We start from the raw sequence: 27,357 nt of genomic DNA on the forward strand, positions 1-27,357 counted from the left end.
ACCTTTCTTGTTTTTCTATATTAAGTGTAAATACGATAAAAATAGAGTAAATTACTTTTATTAAAAATACATTTTATTCGGTTATATTCTGTAAATTGGTTTAATGAGAAATTATTGGATAATTCCATTGTTTAATTGTCTTGAATGTTAAATGACATTGAATTCTAAATAGTCAGGTTATGTTTTTTGAACCAGGCACATCACAAAGTGCATTTAGTGAATACATTTCCCGACATACAAAAAAAACAGCTAAAGAGCTCCAATGCAACACAAAGAGGTAGTACTGTAGCAATAATATTTTTTCACTTTTCAAGTAATAACAAAACAATCATACGTTTTGGTCACATTTGACCCAGACACATTACAAAGTGCATTTAAATGAATACAGAAAGAACTGTCAAACCCTTCAGTGCACAAACCCATAACAAGGGATACGGGTAACTATATGAATGAGTACTACACTACACGTCTACTATAGTAAACTAGGTGCTTACTATCACCTCATTTGTGATTTGTCATCGCTGACTTTCTCAATGGGAGAAGGGAAATTTTTTGTTTTGAACAAGAGCAGTGATTTTTGGCTCATAGTACTGTATGTCAATGCAATCCTAAGACATTGGTGAAGAGTGTTGTCAGTCAGGGAGCAGCGAGTGCTACTTTTGATTGAGTTCATGTGTGAAAAGCTTGATTCACATGTGTATGTTGATCCAAACATACTGAGCACACAGATCGCTACTTTCTGAACGTTAGGGAACTGCTGTTTTTTGACATCACTCCAAAACTTCGCTAGCCCGTTAGTGCGCTGCATGTCAATAAGTTCCAGTGTATATTTCCCCTTGTCGATGCAGCCTGCAGGGGACCACTTCCTTTGCTCTGGTTGATACGTCCCCCTCTATTGCAACAGTGAAGGGGTCTCTGGCAAAGCCCATCATCACCTCTGTGGGCAGAGCAAGTCCATCCAATCGACCGGCAAAGTTCTCTTTCAACCTCGCAATGAAATCTGTCACCACATCCGTGATTTGTGCCGGAGATGTGATGTGTTTGGGGAGCGTCGGAAAATGCAGCATCTGACCCGTGCTCAAGTCGGTCGCGAAAAGGTCCAGCTTGACTTGGATCTGCTCCACAAGATCGATGACCGTTTTGTCTCTGTTTACGCTTCAGAGTTAAGAGAGACATGTTTTAGAGTTGCTATCATAGGACCACCGTTACTAGCACCACTTGATGCACTTTCAAAAAACGTGCTGCGTTGTGGTTTGGTGGTTTCTATGCAACGTGGAGTGTTGCGTTCATGGTCTGTACTAGTGTAGGAATTTGGCTACGGGAGGCTGGGCCACTCGGGAGTTTGTTCTGGGCCGCATCTGGCCCGCGGGCCGCCAGTTGAATAGGCCTGGTGTAGGGTGTACAAAAACATTATATAGAAACTACAATACTGTAACCTTTTGCAAGTATATTTATTTATACTACTGGCGGAAAGTTTGTCTCGAAACAATTTGTTTGCAATCCACAAAATTGAGATCCATAAACACAAAGTGGATTCACAAATGCCTGATCGGAAATTGTAAATGGTAAAAAATATTTGCAAATGCGTTTTTTGTAGATCTGTTTTATATTTGAAAAATATTTTTTTAACAAAGCTTTTTTGGAATTTGTGGAAAGTGTTTTACATTTTCAGATTGCGTATACACACGGATTGTCATCTGTTCACCGGTAACTCACAGACAGACAAACACACCCATGTGCATGCTTTATTGCACACTTAAAGAGCATCTTGCAGGTTTTGTTTTTTTTCTACATTTATGCTTAAACTTGCTTGAAAATTACAATTAAAAAAGTGAATGTAGGATTTGGCATGTTTTACGAGACATAAGGGCAGGAATTCAGAGGGAAAGGAGCAATTTTGAGCTCTGCTCTTAAAAACGGCTTTTTTTTAAGGTCATACGTCAAACGCGTCATATTACATAAAACATCTCCGCTCTCTGACCGCGGGTATAGTTAGTAGTTGCGTTGAGTTGAGCGGTTGTGTTTTAGTGAGCTGGTATTTTTCGGTAGTTTTACATTGTATTTCGCCATTTGTAATCATGGTGCAGTATTGTGTTTGTGCAGGTTGCACAAATACCAGCCTGTCAGGACATCAGTCCACAGTTTACCTCACGGGAAAAGGACCGGAGCTAGCGTTCGTTCCTGGGTGCGTTGTGCATCCACCTCCCTGCAGCACATACTCTCCACAGCTTTATCAGGAAACCGTATTACATCTCTCTTCCCCCCCCCCCTTCGCTGCTCTCTCTCTCTCCCCTCCGGTACACGGCACCGTAAGACATAGTGTGGAGTTGCATTAGGTAACGCTGTGGTGGCTGTACTGCTCCAGCCGTCTCCTTTGTGTTTGTTTGTTTCCCCCTGTCTGTGTTGTTTGTGTGTGCGTGGTGGCTGTCACTCCTGGATTCCGGCTCAACCGCCACTCACCTGCTGCAATCAGCTGTGCACCCTCCCCGACTACACGCCTGCTTTCCATCAAGCCATTTGCAATGGCATATCAACGGAGGCTCCACCACCTTTCTCCGCCAGATCGTCAAGTATCAGTCGTATCTCGCGTCTCTCCTCCGGTACACAGCACCGTAGTGTGGAGTTGCATTAGGTAACGCGAGATACGGCTGATACTTGCGCATTAGTTTCTGTTATGGATCAGTATCAACAGTCCTGCCAGTAACGTTACTATATTATCAATGCTACTTTAGTTATAGCCTGATATATGATAGCTAACTTCACAATGTTGTGATGTGACGTTAGCTAACATTCTGTAGCTAACGCCGGTCACTCACCAAGATAGCTGCCCAGTTCTCCACTGGTTCTCCTCACACCACAGCTCAATTTCTCTCCGATGGCCGTTATTCCTTCTAATCCTTGGCTGCTCCTGGTCTCTTGGACGCCTAGAAGGCTCATAATTATAAGGTTGTGGTCCGTCATATGCATTCGAATATTCATGTTCAACTTCTTCTGTGTCTTCTGTGTCGAAACTAGCATTGGGATCCATGTTTATTAATACGTTTCACCGGCCGCTCTCCCCCTTGTGTCCCCCGTGTTACGTCACATGCGGGAGGTCAGTGCTGCCACATATGACACAGGAGAAAAAGAAAAGACTCTGAACCCTTTCTTTGCCATTATATAAAAATAGTGTTGCTACAAAAGTATAAATTAGGCTTACTAATAAGACAACTCAGATCTGAAGCTACACAGGAATCTGCTGCCAAAGTGCAATAAAAAAGACAAAATTAATAGAATCAAACCCTTTTTTTGTTGCATTTTATTAAAAAGAAATGCCTTTAAAATAGGATGCAAGCAGCACTAGTTTCTTAACCTGAATTGATAATAGACTAATCAATTTAAACAGGTCTTAATGTTTGCATTCTTATACCATTTTGTTCAATAATTATAATGAATAAGTTCAAACAAACTAAAACTTACAGCTGATTAATAACGGTATCTAACTTGAGTTTTTATTATATCAAAAAACTGTTGAAATGCTACTGTTATTTTTACTGTCCCCAAAAAGCGTGTCGGCAGCCTCCAGGAATGCTTCTTTCACAACTTCGCCGTCTTTGAAATACTTAATGTGTTTCGCAAAAACGTGACTGACACGATAAGATGCTATGGTAGCAGCCTTGCTCTTGTTGTTGGGCCTGGTGAAAATGGACTGCTGTGCATTTAGCTGTCCTTTCTGGTCCCTCCCCATTTGGGAACGTAGGGCAGAATTAGGAGGGAATTCCGTCTCGTAGCGTTTGTGCACTGTTTTGAAATGCCGCTCCTAAATTACCCTTCTTCGATAAAGCCACACTCGCATTGCAGATGAGACAGATGGACTTTGAATTGGAATAGATACAAAAATAATATTCCTCCCACTCGGAGTGAAATGTATATATTTTGGCCTTTTTTGCTTCTGCCGTAATTGCGGTCTTGTGTGTGTGCGGACTGTCACTCATGTTGACACTAGTGATGTGTCGGTTGTGAATGAGCCGATTCTTTTGAACGGCTCTTTGGTACGAACGAGGGGAACCAGTCGTACTTGGTGAGAGCCATTCTTTTTATCGTTCAATCGTTGGTCCGCACTCACTGCCTGCCAAAATCCACTCGCCTTTTAAAAAGCTTGATTTTGTTCCCCAAACGTATGCTGTGAAGACCCGCCCCTACTCTGGTAGGTTTCAGCCATAGGTTTCAGCACGAGGAGTGAGATGGGGTGGGTCTTAACGGAATACGCGCGAGAGAGAGAGAGAGAGAGAGAGAGATAAGTCATAACAAGTGACAGGACAGGTAGACAACGTGTTTTTCGGATGGAAAATTTGCGAAACGCGAAAACACAGAAGCACTTGGATGCACTTCAACCAAAACCTAGGCAGTGATAAAGCGCACCATTTGTAAAGGCAAAATATCCTTTAAAGCAGGGCCAACAAATAATCTCCATCGCCACTTAAAAACACAGTAGGCTATCTAATATTAAGAGTTGCGTGAATTTCCTTCAAGGCAAGGCAACTTTATTGACATACAGAGGGTAAATTTAAAGTAGTACATTAATAGCCGCTTTCACACCAAGTATTACTGACATGAATGACATGGATATGGCGCCACCTTGTGTCATGTTTACAATGCAGATTATTGACATTAGGTCTGGCAATAGAGTCAATCATTATCCTGGTGATTATTTAGCAGATAAACCTAGTAACCCCGCCCACTTTAAAAAAAAACCGGTTCTTTTGAACGGCTCTTTTGAACGGCTCTTTGAAAGGAACGGAGCCATAAGATCCTGCTCCCTTCAAATAGCCATAAATCCCATCACTAGTTGAGACGGACAACGTCAGCGAAATAGTGCACTGCCCACTGCCCACCAGCCACGCCCCGACACATGGGGTGACGCCGTCCAGTCACAAAGCTTTAATGCGTTCAAGTGCATTATTCTGGCACAGGAAGATTATGTTACAGGACATTAACGATAACACAGAATATTGTTGTTCTATTTTTAGACACATCTCGCGATCGACTGGGAATCTCCCCTCGATCGACTGGTTGGGCACCCCTGGGCTAGACCATAGGTCCGTTGTGGTGGCAAAGTAGTCAGCTGAAACCACATCTCTCTCAACTTCCCCACGGCATTTGTCATATAGCGCAGGCAGCGCAGACCTGCTGAAATAATACCGAGACAGCATCGCGTAACGCTTTTCTAACGTGTTGACAAGTTGCTTAAAGCCCTGGTTGCTAACAGTGCTAACTGGGCACATATCTTTAGCGATGTGAAATGTAATGGCACCTGTAATATCTCTGTGTCTCTGCGAGCTCGTCGCGTAGGCCGTTGCTCTGTACAATGCGTCCTGAATCGACGACTGTGATCATGTGGTGGATGAAGTCGAGCGGGCATCTTCTTTTTGGTCGAGGCGAAAGCGCACCCAGCAAAAATAATCGTCAACTATGCTGTTTTCATAATCGTCGCAAGCCATAATCGTAATCGCGATTAAAATACGATTAATTGCACAGCCCTACCACACACTGTTATTTACTCAACAATAAGTCACAGTTAACCTTGTTTTATTTATGTGTTTAATTTTATAATGTCAGACCGTTTTGCCGTCTGTAAGGACCAAAAGTCGGAGCGCATCAGGACCCTGGAAATTGTATTATTTTACTGTCCACACATTGGAATGATTTATTACTTTATTTTTTACAACTAGGCTATATTAAATAGATAAAGGTGTGCTCTCTCTCTGTCTCTGTCTCAATTGCTCACTGAGGCTGTGTGCTCCTCCGTGGCGATGACACACTGATGGAACATTACTATATTGTAATTATAAAAAAAATTAAAACTGCGGTCGCACTTGTGCGCGCAGTGATGAGCGGGCCCTCGCGTCCGTGCGCCTGTCGGGGAGGGCGGCCGGTCGTCCTGGCGTCAAGCAGACGTGCGCGAGTCCTCGGAAATGAGCCGTTTGTCATTTCTCTAATTTCGCGTCCCAGACTCCCAGGTCATCCTGCAGCAACCTGGAAACGGATGTCGGCGCGCCGTCTGGAAGGAAAACTAATTTCTCTGAAGGCTCGTCGAGGATGGATTATCGAGGAGGCTGTCTGGAGGAGCCGTGACCGAGGATACACTGATTTAGAGAGAGGAGTGTCTCTGGAGGAGCTATAACCGAGGGTACACTGAAGTATTCTCCGGAGACGATTTCAGCCTACAGTGATGTTTAAAAGAGGCGTGACGCATGGCTGGATGTCAACGAAGCACAGCTCTGCAAACTGTTCCAGTTGTGTTTATAAGTTATTCAAGATGATCAAATGTGCATCAGACTTTCTGCCCTTTACCGTTTGTTTGTTTACTCACTAATCACATCTCCCCTGGATGTTAGGTTATGCTTTCATTGTGAGGCGATGTTTACAGTGAGAACAGCTGCTGAGGTCAGTGCAGAAAGCAGAACAGTGTATATAATATATATCGCTCAATAATATATGTAACAGGCCTACATTTCACACTTTATTTGTAGGCTTTAGGAGATATCTACCAATAAACAGTAGATATTTTTCATGAAACCATATAGTGCTTCACATAATAAAATATACAAGGGCTGTAGCCTGATATTTAGTTATGCTTTAGGAGCTGTTTGTGTTTGTTGTACAATGTGTGTGTGTGTGTATGTGTATGTGTATGTGTGTGTGTGTGTGTGTGTGTGTGTGTGTGTGTGTGTGTGTGTGTGTGTGTGTGTGTGTGTGTGTGTGTGTGTGTGTGTGTGTGTGTGTGTGTGTGTGTGTGTGTGTGTGTGTGTGTGTGTGTGTGTGTGTGTGTGTGTGTGTGTGTGTGAGAGAGCATTTCACATGTGTGCAAGAGAGAATTCTACATATGTCTGTAAATGATTTTGGTTTCAGTTGTATGTGTGTGAGCAGGCTCGGAATGGCCATCGGGAGATTCGGGACTTTTCCCGGTGGGCCGCAGCCGTTGGTGGGCTGCTGGCATAGGTGGGCCGCTGGCTCCGGCATAGGTGGGCCGTGGACTTTCACAGCGCCGCACCCGCCGCCGCAAACGCCCGCTGTAAAAGTCCACCGCCGTTGCCAGTCTGCTGCTGTAATAGTCAACTACCGCCCGCGAGGACCCAGGTTCGATTCCGGCCTGAGGTCCAAAAAGTTTATTTAAAAATAAATAAATAGAAATCTCCCGTTCATCGCGTCCATTCGCGACCCACCTATTAAATCTCTGCGCGTGTGAGGGCGCGCCTCACACTTTCAGAAACGCTGAATCAGACACACACACAAACAGTAGTTTACATATTAAAAGTTGTGTTTCATTTAAGGTCTGTACTGTAATTCTACAAAAAATGTATCATTAAATGTTGTGTTTGGATTGTACTTCTATAGGTTTAACATGACATACTGTCTTTAAACATTAAATCTGAACAAACACTGCAAGATAAAGTTTGAAATTATTTAATCTGTTTTAGCTGTTTACAGCACTTGCTTCCAAAATAAAACTGTTATTTTACAACCTTTATTTATTGAAGGTGTTTGATTGTCATAATTTAGAAAAAAACTGTAAAATAACAGTTTTTAAATGCTTAACTCTAAAGTATGTCCGTAACAAATAATACACTTTTAAAATACTTTCTGCCCTAGAAATGATTTTTAAATCATTATTACCGTTATTAAGGGGCTGCAGGAACACTTTCCCCATGTTTCAAACACTTATTCCTGGGTAGAAAAGCAGTGTTCTGCCTCCTGCTCTCTGGGTACACTCTCCCTCTATTCACACCACTTTTCCCCACGTTTCAAACACTTATTCCTGGGTAGAAAAGCCATGTTCTAACTGGCCCTGCTTCTGAATACTGTGAATTACGTTTTTTTCACATTATTGTAATTAGGGTATTTTACTGTAATTTGACGGAAAGTGTTTGGAAGCACTAGCTTTTTACAGTTATTTTTACAGTGCAGCCTCGCAGAGATGCTAGCATGAGTGCAGACTTTTAGCCGTGTTTAGTTAGTTATTTGAGTTTTTCATACCTTTTGTTAGAGCCGCTGGGGTTTCCTCGTCCACCGTCTCTGCAACCTCATCGACCTGAGAGGGGGCGGGGTCAGATGGCAGTGCAGCGGGGGATTCTGTGGGTTCGGAGTCTGGTTCTGACACTATGACAAACTTTTCTGAAGGAGAGGAGACATCTAGGGCTGAGCGTAGGAGATGGAGAGGAGGTGAAGGGATACAGGAAGTAGAGTAAGAGGAGGCAGGGATGGAGCGAGAGGGAAAAGAGAAAGTAGAGATGAGACACATGGACAATGGAGCAGAGATGAACAGAAGATCTCGCGTGAAGTGCGCTGCTCGGCGGCGCACCGCGTCTCAGCTGCTCCGTCCGTCTTGTGTTTTGTTTGTTTGTTTGTTTGTTTGTTTGTTTTTGGGCTAATTATTGTCCAAACGTTGTTTGTCTGCATGAAACATCATTTTTGAGAGACCATGCTTTTGATCCTGTGGATTACTTTTGCCTTCTGCGGACCATGTCTGGCCATACAACTTTTCAAAACACACCTGAGCCACAACACGAACAGGTATGGCGAGGAGCCCCGGCCTCTACGCTGCTACAGCCACGAGGCTATGCTGGAGCTACAATGCGATCGGCCTCCTATGATTACACTAAGCCACCTGTGTTATTCGTTATTGGATGACATCCCTCGGGAGCTGCTTAGACACATCAGGAAAAAGAGAAGAGGAAGGAGGGGAGGCATTCGGAATCACCTACGGCGGAGATTCAGCCGGCCACCACTTCCATCCATCATTCTCACAAACCTGCGCTCATTGAGCAACAAAGTGGACACACTAAGGATATAAACGAGGTACTGTCATGCATTTCGTGAGGCCTCTTTACTATGTTTCACGGAAAGTTGGCTACAATCTACGATGCCTGAATCTCTCTTTGAAGTGCCCGGATTCACCCTTGTTCGAGAAGACAGGGATGCGAACTCTGGGGAAATCAGAGGAGGCGGTATTTGTGTGTATATTAATGATCTGTGGTGCCGATCATACTCAGTAAAATGTAAAACCTGTGATCCCAACGTAGACTCGGCATGACGTCAAGACCCTTCTATCTGCCTAGAGAATTCGGGTGTATTTTACTGTTTGTTGTTTACGTGCCTCCCGGCGGCAGAGCGTCACTGGCGGCCGGCTACATCGCTGACTGTGTTCACGAGCTGCAACTCAGCCACCCCGATGCACCGGCAATAGTGCTCGGGGACATGAACCAATGTCGCCTAGAGACTGTGTTACCTGGGTTCCAACAGTATGTTAAGGGTCACACCAGAAAAGACAATATCCTGGACAAATGCTTCGTAAACGTTAAAGGAGCCTATGTGACTAAATGTAGACCACCAATACTGAACTCTGATCATAATGTTGTGAATATGACACCAGTGTATAAGACCAAACTGAAGAGAAGTAAACCGGAAAAGAAAGTAATAAGGACATGGACAAATGAAAGTAGGGAACAGTTTAAAGCCTGTTTTGATTGGACAGATTGGGACATTTTTCAGGAAGGTTCACGAGAGGAAATAACTACTGTTACCAATGACTATATTAACTTCTGTGTAGAACTAGTTGTTCCCACTAAAGAAATACAAATCTATTCAAATAATAAACCTTATGTGACTAAGGACATTAAAACTGTTATAAATACCAGGAAAATAGCTTTCAAAAACAAAGACTATGGAGCACTTAAACAGACAGAGAACGAACTGAAAGTCAAATTGAAGGAATCAAAACAGGCACACAGAGAGCTTTTGGAAAATGCTTTCAAAGCCAAAAACCCCAAAAAGGTATGGGACACCATGAAAACCATGACAGGAATGTCATCCTCAGCTAAACCTATTGTGACGAACAATGAATTTTGTTTTGCTAACTAACTAAACACGTTCTTTACCCGTTTTGAGTCAAACTGGATCCATACCAATTTGCCTATAAACAAGGGTGCGGTACAGAAGATGCTGTGGCCACCCTGGTTCACATCCTCACTAAACATTTTGATAAACGCAACACCTAATGTATGCAAGAGCCCTCTCCCTAGACTTCTCATCAGCAATGTTGATGAGAACATTTCTGCTTGTATTGTGTTGAATGCTGCATTCAACACAATACAAGCAGACATCTTGGTGTCAAAAATGGCCAAAATGGAAGTAAATCCATACCTGATTTACTGGTATGCTGCTTTCCTCACTAATAGAGAGCAACTTGTGAAGGTTAACAAAACCCTATCATCTGCCATCACAACCAATGTAGGGGCCCCCAGGGCTGTGTGAGTTCAGCTTTGCTCTTTACTCTCTACACTGATGATTGTCGTACCAACACACCAAATCAAGTCATCATTAAGTACTCTGATGACACTGCAATAACATCTCTGCTCAGTAACACAGACGACCCTGAGCTGCACCAACAGGCTGTAAATCAGGTGGTGGAGTGGACTGATAACAATGCTCTTGAGATCAACACCAAGAAAACTGAGGAAATCATTTTTGGCTCACCATCTGACTCCCATAAAGTCCCCATTGTCATCCATACAGATGAAATCAAGCAGGGAGTTTCATACAAATACTTGGGTGTAATGATTGACCACCTGCTGTCATGGAAGGATCACATTGAATATCTGTGCAAAAGGACAAAACAAAGAATTTATTTTCTCCGCCGTCTTTTGGGGCGAGCAGAGAAATTCTTCTGTTGTTCTTTACATCTGTGATCATGTCTATTCTGCAGTACTGCAATACTACCTGGTACAAATGTTTGTCAGCAGCTTTAAAATCAAAACTGCTCCACCTGTTAAAAATCTGCTCAAAGATTGTTGGTCAACCCTGTCAGAGACTCTATGACTCAGCCTATCATAACAACCTAGTGAGGCTGTCCAACAACATCATCTCTGACCCAAACCATGTTCTGAACAGTGAATATGAACTGCTACCTTCTAATCGGAGATACAAGATCCCACGATTCAATAAAGTCAGACTGAAGCACTCCTTTGTGCATCAGTCAATCCTCACAGTAAACACAGAGCTGAATCCCAGATCAAATGCACGCTGAAGGCTCTTGAGCATGTTTTCTCTCACTGATTGTGCTGTTACGTTTAATGTTTGTTGTTTGTGTTTCATGTATTGTGTCTGGATACTTGTCTGCTGATGTTGGACATGGAGCTGCTGTGACGCAAGTCAAATTTCAGACTTGATCTGACAAATAAAGTATTATCGTATCGTATCGTAAGATAAATCTGCCTTTAGTTCCTACCTGTGTTCTCCTCCTGCTGTGGCTCAGCACGTTCAATCTGTCCCTCCTGCTCCTCCTCCAACTCCTTCTCCTGCTCCTGCTCCTTCTTCTGGGGTGGGCTGGCCTCCATGCTAGGGGGTTTCAGGGGGCTCTCGCCTCCCATGCTGCTCCGGGGCGACAGCATCTCCATCTCCTCCCCCCAGTCTGAAACAGGCTGGTGGCTCTCTAGAGGGAGGAAGGGGCTGAGGGGCTTTCCTCCCTCCGGGGACTCCTGAACTGTTGGTGGGGGGATGTGGACCTTCGGCCTGGGGGGTCGCTGCTCTTTGGGGCTTCCTGCTGATGTTGGTCGTGAGCGCGGCGTGGGGGAGTTGTCTTTGCTCTTGGTCTGTTTCTCTCTCCCGACGTCTTTCTTCTCATCGCCTCTGGAGTCCTGTTTCGAGTCGCTGCCTTCGTCGTCTTCTCCACCACTGGCATCCTCCCACTCTTCATCGTCGTCTTCTCCTTCTCCGTCCTTCACCTCCACCTCAGGGGAACAAATGGAATGAGGAGATTACTGGGAAAGTTATTGAAGAGTTTGCTTTTTTTTTAAACTGCCACAACTAAGCATTTGCTGATAAGGTCAACCTGGTAGCAAAGGTTGGGCTATTTACACACTCAACATTTACTCTCATTTGTTGACATTTAGATTTGTCTCTACCAACTCCTAAGGGACATTTCTGGCTTTCTCTTACTTTATATTAATGCTGTGTGTCGCAGGCAGGTAGAATACAGCATTCAGTCATTCAAACAGCCTATAGAGTTGAGGGGAACTGTAGTCGGTAAAGTAAAATATGACAAGAAGATATACATAATAGCTGTATTTTTATTTTATTTTTAAATGTTAGTTGAATGCTCCGTTTCTTTCGTAAATGAGGAGGAATTAAGTGTTTGCGAGTTAACAAGGAAATATTTAGTATCAATCATGTCCAGTTTAGTCCTCGTTGTGCCTCCACCTGCTGTACATTAACGATGACGCTGCCGGAATGGTTCGTTCCGATGAAGCCCCCTACCTTCTGTGTTGGAGGAGATTTGGATTTTTCTGCCTCCTTCTCGTTCTTTTTAGCCCTCTGCTCTCTCTTCGTCTTGTCTTCCTTCTCTTTCTCCTCCTCTTCTTCTTCTTCTTTGTCTCCCTCCCAGCGGTTGTCATGCATGCTGCGAAAGATACGCACATATGTGTTTAACACAACATTCGTGATGGAAGCAGCAAACACCAAAGTCTCATATATATATATAAATAATTATAGTCTCCCTGCAAAAATAACATACCTTTACCAAGTAAACTAATCAAGGAAGAGAAAGTTAGGATTGTTAGGAGTTGGATTTACCTGTAGCTGGCCCTCTGTCCTCGGCCCTTCCCTCTGCCGCGGTCCCCCCGTGGCCCCGGGGTCCGGCCCTGAGACATGAAATCACCAAACGTTGGAGTTTGAGGAGGCCGCTTACTGTCGTCTGCAAGAAAAACAATTAAGAGTGTAAATCAATGGTTTTGTTATTCTTGACCTAAAAAGGGTAGGGCTAATCAGAGGAGAGGGACTGATAGATGAGTGTGATCAGTCCAGGAGAAATCCTCTACAGGAAGTGAGATCATGAAGGCAGGAACTCATGCACCGGATCAGGCATACAGTGTGTCAATATACAACATGCCATCTACATGAAACCAAATACAAGACCTAATTTAAGACGGTTATAAAAAAGTGCAGGTTAATGGTACAAAAGAGTATCTAAAACACATCACATCTGCAGTCAGAGTGGATGTGTAACATCAGAGCTGTCCTGCAGGCCAGACTGCTGCAGAGTCTCTGAACTGAGGTCACATGTCTGATTCTCAACTAGTGAGTGACGTGGTAAATCACCTCGGCTTTATGTAAATATAATGATCAGGAATGAAAAACATCAGGTAGGTAGTGCTAAATGTTCTATAAAAGAAGCTGTGAATAATATAATAATAATAATGCATTACATTTTTTATTAGAGCGCTTTTACAGGTGCTCAAAACGCTTTACAATTACACATTACACATATCAGACATGTAAGAGTCATTACTGTGGACAATACCCACAGGAGCAAATACGGGTGAAGTGTCTTGCCCAAGGACACAACGGCCTGACGCAGTGGCGGCCGAGGCGGGATTCGAACTGGAGTTCACCAATGCCCCTTGATCTGATGACCAACCACTGCGCCAAAACCGCCCCAATATATACGTGGGTGGTATTTTGTGAATGTGCCATATTGTTAAACAAACCCTCTTAATGTCACATATGTATTATTTATCTGAGTAAGCAACCAGTGTGTTACAAAGGTCACTGTCTGATATCACTGTAGAGGACAATAAGAGATAATAAAATGAGAAACATGCTATAATGGGATGTAGCAGAGTAAGGAAATTATTCAGAGTTAATAAAAAAGAAGAAGTAGGGATAAAGGAAAGACAAATGTCCGAAAGATAGAAGAAAGTATAGCAGGAAGATGGACAGAAGACCTTAGAGGTGTGAAGCAATCAAATCACAGTTAAGGAAAGATGTGACGAGGAGGGAGGGAGGAAGAGCAGAGCAGGGAAGGAGACAGAAGGTCAGAGAGGAGATGCAGAGAGTGAGTGGGGGGGGGGAGTAGGGCTTGAAGGGAGAGAGGAGGTTTGTGATAACAAAAAAGGTCAAGAAGAAGAAAACGCAAGCACAAAAGAAATGAAGGGATCAGAGGAGAATACTAAAAACTGAGAGGATGAAGAGAGCAGCCAGAGGCGTGAGGAGGACACTCGGGTCATTCCAGAAATTAGAAGTGGTTGAGAAGAAAAGGAACACACACATATACACACACAACGTGCACAGGCTTTAATGTGGGGACGGTGTAATGTCATAATCTGTAACATCCTCTGCAACCAGACAGCAAGAAAAGGAATAAAGCAGGAATGAGCAGCTGGTAGAATCATGCGCTGGTTTAAATCCCCTCATCACAGCAGAGCAGCCTGAAGATCAAATACTTTTGATTCAAACTAGGATTTGTGTTTAGGAGGCAGATGCCCTCTCCACATTTAAGACAGGCTTAAGACTTTACTCTTTAATAAGGCTTAAAGTTAGGGCTGGCTCAGGCTTTCCTTGAATCCTCCTGGATCCTATATTATATTTTAGTATTTTACATTAAAATTGCCATTATGTCAATTGTTTTTATTAGACTGTCATTCATGTTTGTTGATCTGTATAAATCGTACAGCCCCCTGAAACAATTGTGTTTTAGGGATATATGAATAAAATTGATTTGACTTTCTGTCCAACAAAAAGGATCTGCCACGAGGTACTAAGAGAAGGCAACACTAACAGTAAGAACTGTTTGAATAAAAAAAGATAGTCTTAATAAATTCTCAATACTTTGATTTGTGATACAAATAGGTCAAATGTAAACAAGGCCAGTGTGTATGTTAACGTACAGAACAAGACACAATTTTAGTTTTTTTTTAAAGGTTTCAGAAAAGTGCAATTAAAACCTTTTAGAGCTTTTTTAAGATAACATAATCCTATTTCCAAACACAACAATCAAAGCTAGGTTTTAAGAGTTGTCATTAAATGCCTTCGCCAACCAATCAGGTTGTACATTAACAGTATGGGAAATGGTCATAATTAATACCTTGCCTTTTGACCACCAAAATATAAATTGGTTCATCCTCGAGTGGACGTTTTTGCCAAATTTCTCTTTGACTTTTCCTGGGATATCCCGGTCAGAAGGATATGAGTGTGGAAGGACGTACAACAGGAAAACATAACTACTCTAGTCTCGGCTGTCTCAGGAAATACAAATGGGAAAACAATTAACAAAGTGTATATCAGATAAAAATCCTCAGGTGTTATTCTGGTGTAGCAGAATGTTTTGTACGTGACAAGTTATGTACCGAGGTAGCACATTAAACGTTTCTGATACTTGTATACACATGCAACATGTTGAGACAGAAGTAAAAACTAGAATAATATGAATAGCAGTGAACTGAGTAACTGAAATTATGACTGCAGCTGATTTCTTCAGGAGGAGGAGTCAGGTTAGGGAGTTTGGGGTGCGTTTGGTTTAGGGTGCAGCTGTTGTGCTTCAGACGACACAAATGAAAAAAATAAAAACACACAAACACACACAATGGAGTCTCATTCCCATGCTGTGATCTAACCTGAGGCCCTGCCCTGAGGCTCTGTTCGAGAGTTACGCCCCCGGGCTGCAGAGAGGACACACACACATTACAGTACGTCCACCACACACACCTTGTTAACAAGAGATAAATCACCATGTAGACATCACTCATCTTGCTACCAAGAAAAAAACTAAACACCAGTGAGGTACACGCATGTGAGACGGGGCTGTGTCTCAATTCAGGGGCTGCACCCTTCGTACCCAGCCTACGCGGTCCATGGTAGGCTGGATCGAGCGGCCTACGAAATGAGACGGTCTAGCCTACGGAGCGCTTCGTATTTACGTCACGTGATACGCGCTGTTCGGTTGCGCTGCTCGGTTGCGCTGCTCCAGCAGCCTGCTAGCAAATTAGCTTACAAGCTAACTCAGCTGAAAAGGATCCAGAAACTTTACTTTATCCATTTTTTGGAGATCACCGACGGCGATGAAATAAAGAGGACCATGGCCAGGTAAATAAGATTAAGCTGTTCCTTTAGCCTCCAGTAATGTTACATTAGTAAGTTAACAAGTAAAATATAGCTGATGTAATTTAATCATATTATTTCATATTTAAAATAAGTCCTACTGAAACCGAGTTAGCACCTCCAGGTCCAGCTCCACCGTGACCCCCCGCTCTGCTGAAATACACAATTAAACATTTTCTTTTAAACCACACCTCGGAGCGCGTTCTCTCCGCCATCTCCTCCATGTGTGTGTTGCTACATGTAGCAGCTGCGTGTGTGTAAACTGCCCCGCCCCCTCGCAAGCAGGCGGGGAAGAGAGATCTCTCGTCTGGATTGGAAAGATCAAAAATACAAAAAATAATGACGCATTTTGCAGTCTTTTTGCGTATTAGAAACGGAGTTGGCGACACAAAAACTGCAAATACAATATTTGTGTAACAATAATACATATGACATATTTTTTTTTACATGTCTCCAGTACCGAGCTTAACGGTACCACGGTCTTTAATAATTCAGCCCCGGGGCCTGTTTAATACCGGGGCTCGGTACCCATCCCTACGTACAGATATACTATACTATATTGGGGTGATGCTAGTTTATCATACAACTGCTGTCAACGTGGTAATATGTTGTTAAGACATTTAGAAAAGGAGCTGGGAAAGGCTTTGATGAAAGGGATCAGGCGGACTCTGCCAGCGTCTTTCTGTAAGAGAAACACAACATGAGGACACACAGCAGTGGAGAGGCAAAGCCACTCCAACAGGTCGACTCCTGGGATTACCACAGGCCCTCAGAGAATCTTTTCACCCTACGGGGAAATCTAAGTGGCTGTCAGGGTTAAATGTAAATTACCAAAGAAAGTCAAGGAACTAAAATCAAATGTTATCTTATGTTACTGTAAAGTTTCATAAACAGCCTCATATTAGCATCTTTATGCTGGCTTTTGTTTTAAATTCAAAGAATTAACATTGCGAAACCCACACAAACCAAATAACAATAAATAAAACAAAAATAGGTTAATTATTCAATTTTTTTTATCCAGACCAAAATAAGTAATTAATTGAAAGAAGTAACTTTTGGTTTAATGTGGGATTAATCAGAAAAATAATCATGCATCCCTCTGGAGTTCCGGGCTGTTTTTACCTTTACTTCACAGAGTGCAGTGTTTCCCCTATATACTATATATCTTTTCTCAAAATACTAATAAGTGGCGACCCTTTTTCATTTTTGATTGTTTGTTATGTAGATTTGTAGTATTTGTGTTACTGGCATAGTACCACAGGCGACCACAGGCGACCACAGGCGGTCGCCTAGGGCGCCAGATCTGGGGGGCACTGCGCTGGTAGCTCTGGGAGGGAAAAAACATTTTTGACCGTTGGCGCTCATCCAAATGTTCGGCATAGATGTAACAACATTCATAATTAAGTAAATGTAACACCCTTTTCACCCCGGTTACACGTTTAATTTGCCCTGTACGGTGGGCGCTGTAAGTGATGAAAGTGGGGGATGTTGGCTTATCAGGCGCCCGCAGCTCACAGCCAAAGTGCGAGCGTGGTAGCGAGAGAGCGAGCAAGGGAGAGGGCGCACCGGTACCGGCGCTGTTGTTATTAGAATCTGGTGCTAGCTGCGCTAACGGGTATAAGAAGTAGATGTTTCTACAACCAGGGTGGAGGAGAGCTCTCCTGTCAGACTGAGAGGCTCAGTGAGGTTAAGGACTCTGAGTATTTAGATAGTTAATTGTAGTCTAAGTTATTTCAGTGGGTCTCAAACGTTTTGACCACAAATTATGTAAACACATATTTCCAAGGCACTCCTTTATAATTATTAGGATAAATAAAAACAGGTTTGAAATCATTCCAATGTATACTTAACCAAAAATATTGTTTAAAGTTGGAGAGATACAAAAATATGCATAAATAAATAAATGTTAACTAGGTAAAATAAGATTTGAATGAACAACAAAAATAAAATAAGCTACATTTATTTGTTATTGGCTATGGTAGGTTATTGGTTATGTTCACATACTTATTTGATTATTAAAATGTAAACCGATCTTTTTCATATGGGCGTTTTAGAGTTGTACCCCCTACATCAGGTCTCTAGTAATTGTGTGCTCAAAGTGCACCAGATTGAAGCATTTTACTGGACCCCCCTAGAGGATGTGACGTCCACCCCCCGATTCAAACATGTTCATACAATACTGAATACATTTGAAGCCATTTTGACGTCTATTACCTATGTCACTAAGCTTCTGTTTTTGCAGTGTATTTGTCTTTTGTAGAGATTTTTCATTTATTCTTTACACATAAAATGTCGCCTAAAATCTCACCTAGGGCAGCAAATTGTCTAGAACCGGCCCTGGTACTAGGCCTCAAGAACCTTTCTTGTGCTGACACATGACTGACACATAGAAACAAATTGGCGGGGTGCACTTCGCACACGCACACACTAAAAAATTCCACGCGCTCCGCGCTCACCTTATGCTGGGCCCACGTGCCTTAGCACCGCTGCTATGACTCCATCCTAGGGGAAACACTGGAGTGATAATGAGTTGCACCGTTAAAGGAAACTGGGTTTCTTCTGAAAGCTCCTCTAAGGCCGTAGCCACGCGGAAACGAAAATTAACTGAATTCGATATAAAAAAGTCTTCCATCCACACGCATAAGCACCAGAAACGTGCCCTTCCACACAAGACCGCTCGACCCGCTGTAGTACCTTCATGAACCTTTTCAATCTGGTTTCCATACTCGCCACAGCACAGAATCTGCCCTACTCAGGGTGACCAACGACATTCTCCTCTCTGCTGACTCTGGTTCCCTCTCAATTCTCATTCTCCTTGACCTAACAGCCGCATTTGACACAATCAACCATTCCATCCTCATCAACCGCCTCCAGCCTTCCATTGGCATGGTACTGCCCTCTCCTGGTTTACATCCTATCTCTCTGATAGACATCAATTCATCTCTATTAACAACTCCAAATCCCCCACAGCCCCCGTCAATCATGGTTCTGTACTTCATCTACATCCTCCCAATTGGACAAATCCTCCGCCAACACCAACTCCAGTTCCACTGTTATGCTGATGACACACAGCTCTACCTCTCAACAAAATCTATTTCTCCAACCACACACTCCCAGCTCAGCACCTGCCTCACTGACATTACAATTTGGATGCAAAAAATTTTCTAAAACTTAACTGTGACAAATCGGTACTTATAATAATTGGCCCAAACTCACTTACCCGCTCAACCCAAGATTTTTCTCTTACCATCGATGGCTCCATTGTCAACCCCTCCACTCACATCCGTAACCTTGGCATCATCCTCGACCCCACCCTCACTTTCCTCCCTCACGTCAACCAGGTCACAAAAAACGCTTTCTTCCATTTAAAGAACATCGCCCGCATCAGACCCTCCCTCTCATCGACCGCTGCTGAAACTCTGATCCATGCCTTCATAACATCCAGACTGGAATACTCCAACAGCATACCTTTTGGATCACCTGCATTCATACTAAAAAAACTTCAATATGTCCAAACTCAGCTGGCCGCTTGCTCACCTCCACCCGACGCTCCGACCACATCACCCCTATCCTCCATGACCTCCACTGGCTCCCCATCAAACACCGCATTGACTTTAAAATATTACTTTTCACTTTCAAAGCCCTCAACAACCTTGCCCCCCCCTACCTCTGTGACCTCATCCAACGACACACCCCCACCCGTCGCCTCAGGTCTGCTGAAGCTAACCTACTGCAGCCCATCAGGACAAAGCTCCGGACCTGGGCTGACAGGGCCTTCGCTGCAGACTCCCCCACACTCTGGAACTCCCTCCCCAGCCACGTCAGATCCGCCAACACTCTCACATCATTCAAACACTCCCTCAAAACTCACCTTTTCACTCTTGCCTTCAACTTCTAATCAACTAACCCCTTGCCCTTATTCCTCCTAGCTTAGCACTTTTTTACTTTTGTTGTTATTTTGTTTTACTTGCTTGTAAGCAAGCACCAGGAAAAGCGCTTCATAAATGTAATGTATTATTATTATTATTATTATTACATATGCCGGGCCTGTAAGTGGCGCTGTACTTCCGCCACGAAATACACCAAAAGCAGCGAAGAAGACTTCCCGAGCATGCGTGGTTGCCCTTCTGTTTATTCTCCGCGGTGGATTTAGCAGCAGAGGTGAGGAGAGGCAGGGCTCTGGCTGTTTCTCTTTTTCTCCCTCCCCGAGGCAAGCATGTGCTCCTGCTGTAAATCTCCCCGGTAATCCACTAGCAGATGAAAAACACCCACCTCTCCGCCTCTTCCAAGGGACGAGGGAATCTTGCGGCAGAGTTTCCGTTCAACATGTCCGTTAAAGTTGAAATCTTCCAAAATTATAAAATTGCTGGTTAAAGGTCTTCTTTGTTATTTATTGAGCTTTAAAACAAATGAATAACGACTCTATATAATCATATAGGAATAATACACGGAGTCTCTCTTTTCCTCCCCCTCTCCTGACAGCCCGCCAGTATTTCCGTTTGCAGGAAATGATCGTATAGGCGTAATCACGGAGCCGTTTGGCCCCCCAGAGCGTTGCATCCGCAGATCTACCCACCTTGGGACCCGTTATCGTTATCCGCGTTTCCCTGTCGGCCTCGTGTGGCCGACAAGTCTATAAGATAGAAAACTGTAGCGGATAAAACCCGTTTCGTCACCGTGTGGCTAGGGCATAAGATCAGCACGAGGGGTGGATTTGGACTCCGGGGTAATACAGCCCGCGTTTACATAAGGAACTTAATCAAGCCTTATTTACATAGCCGTCTTAATTAGCTGGAGAAGGAAGGTGGTGCTGTGTCCTGTGGTGTGTTTACAGTGTGTGTGGTGACATGTTGGAGTGACAAGATGTCAAACGATCAGAGACATGGGATGGGTGTGGTGTCATACTCCTGACAGCTGTTTTGTTGTGTAACCTTGGAAACAGCACACGAGTATGTACATGTGCAAGTGTGTGTGTGTGTGTGTGTGTGTGTGTGTGTGTGTGTGTGTGTGTGTGTGTGTGTGTGTGTGTGTGTGTGTGTGTGTGTGTGTGTGTGTGTGTGTGTGTGTGTGTGTGTGTGTGTGTGTACACTTGCCTCTCCTGCTGCCCTGCTCGGTTGTGCTGCCCTCTGAGGTTACATATGGGTCTTCCTTAAACCTGTGAAAAAAGCCGCAGGGTCAGAGACACAATTATAGCAGCACTTAATATATAAATAATATCAAACTTTTGAATTGTGTTGGATGTATTTAGGCCCTTCTTAGTGAGTATTTATCACATATTCTACAGATTTTAATCCTTTTAAATCAACTTGTATATATATTTTACTTTTTAGTTCCGTTTAATTTTCCATTTTGAAATGTTTATATTTTGTATTTGTTTATTTACTACTGCTGTAACGAAAACATTTCCCAATTTGGGATCAATTAAGTATATCTTCTCTTATATATTACTAAAACACGTATTACTTATACTCCTAGATTAAAGAAATATTCAGATATAGGATTAATGAGGGTCTAATATCCCCTTCCTCACATGTTCTCTGTCTTCTGTGCGTCCCACTCCCGTTTCCACTGGCCTGTGGCGTTACGATGCCGTGCGAGTCTCTCTTCGTCAATCTCCTCGCGCTCCTTCTTCCAGCGGACATACTCGGCTCTCTCCCGGCCGGTCATAGACATTGTCATGTCCGTAGAGTCTTTGGGACCGGGCCTCCGACTCTACAGACAGGAGGATTAATGAGTGCTACAGCAGGAAGTGAAAAATGGTTATGCTGTCAAAAGGCCTGCTGGCCTGACCTTTTAAAAAAAAAACGACAGAACTCACAGTCCACTCCTTCTCCATCTCGCCTCCTGTCTTGACGTTATCAAAGTCCAGCCCCCCCCAGTTCCGCACATGTCTCCGGCTGCCATCCTTGCGGTCTATGTCTGGCACTGGGCCTGAACGTCTCGGGTCATCCAGGAAGTTACGGATCGGCTTGTCTCCATCCGCCTAAGGAGAGTAAATATACACTTAAAAAATGTGTCACATTTAACCAGAGGTCGCGTTAACCGAATATTTTCCGTCTATGACAGATTTGTTTTAACAATGACGGAAAAATCTGAAAGCAGTTCGTCATTTTGACAGATTAGAACAAACTCGGAACAGCGCCAACGTTTCCCCGCAGCGAGGCTCCCGTGTTATGCATGGCCGCCAAAAAGGAAATTATACCATTTCCAAACCCAACTTTGCCCTACAAATCATTGAAATGTCTGTGAGTTTTGGCTTTACGCTGTGCGCGCTCCCGCTAGGTGCAGTGGGCATGCATAACACGGCGCTAACAGTTCACGAACGTGCGAACTCGTGGATTTGTAGTATTTGTGTTACTGTATGTTCAAGAAAGGTGTATTTTTGCAAAATCTTGAGACATTGCCACTGTATGTAGTGGCTGGGCCGATTTTTGACATAGTGATGTGATGAACATGGGCGGCGCCAGGATTTTTTTGCTGCAGTAGCTTAGCAGTTGCTATATGACAGCACGGCGTTGCTAGTTAATTTTCTAAAATAAATAAACAAACAATACCAGTGGACCAATCACGAGCCTGCTCATATTGTAGCGTTCACCGCTATTCAAGATCACAGATCATGAGCCTTCAATGTCGAAAACATTCTCTTTATTTTCTGGTATTGACGGCCACAGCCACGCCTTACATAACCAATCAATAGTATAACACTCATTATGACGTTTCCCCACACTTGAACACAACTCCTACCGTCTCATACTCCCTCCACACACACCGGAAAACGCACACACACACACACCTGGAAGGGGCGGTCTCTCCCTAACTCCCACCAACAACATTGCCTAAATAACTTTTAGGGCTGTACCCAAATATTCTACTATTAGGATTCTTACACCTTTTCCAAAGTCAAATTCAAGCACTTTTCAAGCATTTTCAAGGTGCATTTTCAAGCTTTTCAAGCAGCGTACAGCTGTTGTAAATTACATATTTATATGCACATACTTATACTCAAATTGTTATTTCCCTACCTCACATTAAATCAGATGTTCTTTATGCTATAAACCACCAAATGTGTGTTTCGTAATAGCATTCTAGATAAGGATGAAAAATTAAAGATAAGAAAACAAAGTTTAATATTGTAAAATGAGTGACCCATATGATTCATATATAGTAGACTGGGCATCCCATATAACCTGGCTGAGCCAATATAAAACAATCAGCCAACTAACTTTTCAATAAATTCTTTATTAACATTTTTAACATTTTTGAGGTCATTTTAGGGTGGCAGTAAACATACGGCTCTCCAAGGTTAGGACAAAACCATTGAAACACAAAGCTGATATAAAAAACAGCGTGTGCAGAGATCCTCTTTCTGTGTAAGAGTTTTGGAGGTTTCCAGGGAATTTCTTTCAGAATATGAAACTTTTATTGCCAAAATCTCCCGATAAATACATGTTTGAAGCTTGTAAAGGGAAGATGACAGCTCTCCCTCGCACTAATGCTTTTACGTAGCGATGCTCCCCCCTCCCTCCCGCTGACATTATGAATGTATGCCGTATAGTAATCATAGATAACACGGCAGGGTCCGTTACAGTTTGTTTTCATCTGATTTCAAATAAACAAAGTCTTGGCTTTCAGAATATTAAACTTGTTTCGGCAAATTCAGATGATAAATACAACTTTGAAGCTTGTAACGGCATAATTACAAGCGGAGAACGGAGTAACGTAACGTCACAGCAGGCATAACAACAGCCGGTGTTTCTCGTGAGTGTTTTCCCCGGGAAACTAACACAATACACACAAACGCAAAAATACACACACACACACACACACACACACACACACACACACACACACACACACACACACACACACACACACACACACACACACACACACACACACACACACACACACACACACACACACACACACACACACACACACACACACACACACACACACACACACACACACACACACACACACACACACACACACACACACACACACACACACACACACTCGCGAGCTTCCCCCAGACCAGTAATACAAACGAAAATATGTTTCCTCCGTTACAAAGCTAGGAATATCCTCTTTCCAACAGTGTATAACTCAAAATGTGTCTTCGGGTCAATGTGACTGATTTCGATGGAGCAAGTTTAGGCACGAAAAATACTACCAGTAGAAATACATTGCTTTTATGTGCTTCATCTTCTGAAAACCACAGGATGGCGACTGTCGCACATACTGACATAGGTACGCTCCTTTTTATTATTGTCACCTGCATAAGCAATTATCCCACATCGAGTTCGCTAACGTTACTAGCTTAAACAAACGTAACATGCAACGTTAGCCTAATCCAAAATGCACTACTACGGCTTACCTTTCATATGGCTCGTCAGCGCAGACTCTCCCATCGCGAATAATTGAAATTCTTTGTGGCAAACTGTGCAGAAGGCGAATCGTTGGGTTGATCCTCGTTTTAGCCACAGCTTGTATTTCTTTTCGGATAGCCAACGCTCGTTGAAACAGCAACCTCCTGGCATACTGTCATTCTCTCATTAGAATGCCCAGGTCACAGAAAATAAAACACTTGCAGGTCGCGTGCATAGCGCGGGAAGGCCGGAGCGGAGTTGTTTTATGTAGAAGCTTATCAACTAAGCTCGCTCCGACTTCTTTATTTTCTTTTAATCTAAAAAGCGAACTATTCAGTCAGACAGCAATTTATTGTAAAAGTAAAGCATTTACAATTTCAAGCACTTTATCTCAAATCCAAGCACCATTCCCAAAATTCAAGCACTTTTCAAGTCATGAAAACACCTCTTAAAAATTCAAGCATTTTCAAGGATTTTAAGCACCCGTACGAACCCTGAATATTCGTTCATTGGCCAACTATTCGGGTTTCAATTTCATTATTCTGATATTCGTTTTTTTATTTTTTTTTCTCAAAGAAATATATATTTTTTCTAAATGTATGCTATTAATAAAGGCGAATTGCCATATTCTTATACTATATTTATACTTTGGAATTGCACTGTAAAAATGCGGAAATATATACAATCTCAGCCTGTGCTCCTGACATCGCGTTCACTCACAGTCACGAACGCAAACGGCACGCTTCACCTCACTTCACCTCGCTTCACCTCGTTTCACCCACAAAATGCCGAAGACTTCAGCTGTGTGGGACCATTTTAAATTGGACGACGGTAAGAAAAATATGTGCCAAATATGCGATAAAAAACTGGCCTACCACGGTGGCACAACAACTCTGAAAAGTCACCTGGGGTATAGTAGCCTAGCTTAGCTTAGCTGTTGTCAAGTTGCCTTGATGAAGCTCCTTTATCCGCCGTTTTAACAGTAATGTTACACATGATAAAAACGTGCACTTACTTTGCTTGGAAAATAGTTGCAAGCAACCGAATTGTTTTTTTATATTATTTTTTTAATTTTATCCGAATAGTGAAAATAATAGGAGTAATGTGGGCTAAGGCAATTATTGGCATAAAGTTGAGTAGCTCAGCCTAATAATAACTTGTGTCCATAGGTGCATCCCCACGCATCCCAGCCATCAACATCCTCAACAATACAGCAGACCCTACAGTTACCCTACAGAGGACACATTTAGTTTTAATGTTTACGAGTACTGAGACAATAAATAAATATAAATCGTAATAGTATGCTCTTTCTGCGCTTCTGCTTAACAGCGTGTTGTCAGGAGTCTCGGATTCGGAGCGTGTTATGAAACATTTTTTCAATTTATTATTATTTTTTAAAAATATTTTCTTGGAAAAATATTCTATAAAAAAAAAATACAAATCTCTCCGCACCGAATATTCGCTGCTGATTACTACCGAATATCTGGAGCCCGAAAATGGTATTCGGGACAGCCCTAATTTACAAATGTACTAAACTGTGCACATCTGATAACTGAAATAATTATTAATTTGGACACGCTACAATATTATCATTAATATTTACATTAAAATATTCCTTTGACACTTATGCAAGGTGAGCACAACCAAAATAAGTTCGTAAAAGCAGAATTTGAACACTGTTTCTGTGCTCCTACAATATTTTTGTATAATACCATTACACCCCAAGCGTACAAGTACACAATAGCGATCGTTCACTGTTTCAACTGGCATGCTGTGGCATTTAACCTCATAACCACACCGCAAACAGACAGACACAAAAACACACACACACACACACACACGGTTGTCCGGCTGGACCAGCTCCGTTGGAGATCGCGGTCGTTTAAGCTGACTTGTGAGAAATCTTTCAATTTTCGATCTTTGTTCACACACTGAGAATTATAACAACATTAGCCAAGTAACAGTTTGCGCTTTAACTTACAACGACCCCTGATAGATCTCGTGAGAATGTTTATAAATATATATAGATGCATTTTCATAACAAAACAATGGGGTTGCTAAGCCGTTGCTAGGCCAATTGTTGGAGTTGCTATAGCAACTTATCAGGCGCCCGCAGCTCACAGCCAAAGTGCGAGGGAGGGAGAGAGAGAGGGCGCACCGGTACCGGCGCTGTTGTTATTAGAATCTGGTGCTAGCTGCGCTAACGGATATAAGAAGTACATGTTTCTACAACCGGGGTGGCGGAGAGCTCTCCTGACAGACTGAGAGGCTCAGTGAGTGAGGTAAAGGACTCTGAGTGTTTAGATAGTTAATTTTAGTCTAAGTTATCTCAGTGGGTCTCAAACAAATATGTGTTTACAAATTATGTAAACACATATTTCCAAGGCACGCCTTTATAATTATTAGGATAAATAAAAACACGTTTGAAATCATTCCAATGTACAGTGGGGCAAAAAAGTATTTAGTCAGCCACCAATTGTGCAACTTCTCCCACTTAAAAAGATGAGAGAGGCCTGTAATTTTCATCCTAGGTACACTTCAACAATGAGAGACAGAATGGGGGGAAAGAATCCAGGAAATCACATTGTAGGATTTTTAATGAATTAATTGGTAAATTCCTCAGTAAAATAAGTATTTGGTCACCTACAAACAAACAAGATTTCTGGCTCTCACAGACCTGTAACTTCTTCTTTAAGAGCCTCCTCTGTCCTCCATTTGTTAACTGTATTAATGGCACCTGTTTGAAGTCGTTATCAGTATAAAAGACACCTGTCCACAACCTCAAACAGTCACACTCCAAACTCCACTATGGCCAAGACCAAAGAGCTGTCAAAGGACACCAGAAACAAAATTGGAGACCTGCACCAGGCTGGGAAGACTGAATCTGCAATAGGTAAGCAGCTTGGTGTGAAGAAATCAACTGTGGGAGCAATTATTAGAAAATGGAAGACATACAAGACCACTGATAATCTCCCTCGATACGGGGCTCCACGCAAGATCTCACCCCGTGGGGTCAAAATGATCACAAGAACGGTGAGCAAAAATCCCAGAACCACACGGGGGGACCTAGTCA

The 27,357-nt window shown here is 42.8% G+C and overlaps 1 protein-coding gene across 4 annotated transcripts in view; it reads right to left on the minus strand.

The window, feature by feature from the left end:
* Nucleotides 1-27,357, minus strand: part of ccdc9 (coiled-coil domain containing 9) — a 63,301-nt gene that overhangs the window by 14,366 nt on the left and 21,578 nt on the right. Inside the window, exons 7-15 of one of the 4 annotated variants that reach the window (XM_079676520.1) lie at nucleotides 21,731-21,895; nucleotides 21,443-21,624; nucleotides 21,006-21,067; nucleotides 15,429-15,473; nucleotides 12,610-12,730; nucleotides 12,295-12,436; nucleotides 11,267-11,768; nucleotides 8,017-8,178; nucleotides 2,328-2,924 (exon numbers count right to left, since the gene is read on the minus strand). In XM_079676520.1, coding sequence (XP_079532646.1) covers nucleotides 2,809-2,924; nucleotides 8,017-8,178; nucleotides 11,267-11,768; nucleotides 12,295-12,436; nucleotides 12,610-12,730; nucleotides 15,429-15,473; nucleotides 21,006-21,067; nucleotides 21,443-21,624; nucleotides 21,731-21,895 — 1,497 coding nt within the window. In that variant the 3' untranslated portion in view covers nucleotides 2,328-2,808. Of the gene's footprint in view, nucleotides 1-2,327; nucleotides 2,925-8,016; nucleotides 8,179-11,266; nucleotides 11,769-12,294; nucleotides 12,437-12,609; nucleotides 12,731-15,428; nucleotides 15,474-21,005; nucleotides 21,068-21,442; nucleotides 21,625-21,730; nucleotides 21,896-27,357 lie in introns of those variants that run through there. The other 3 variants (XM_079676517.1, XM_079676519.1, XM_079676518.1) reach the window with 3 other exon arrangements.

This window comes from Notothenia rossii (assembly GCF_949606895.1).
Source record: "Notothenia rossii genome assembly, chromosome: 4".
NCBI classification, from domain to species: domain Eukaryota; kingdom Metazoa; phylum Chordata; class Actinopteri; order Perciformes; family Nototheniidae; genus Notothenia; species Notothenia rossii.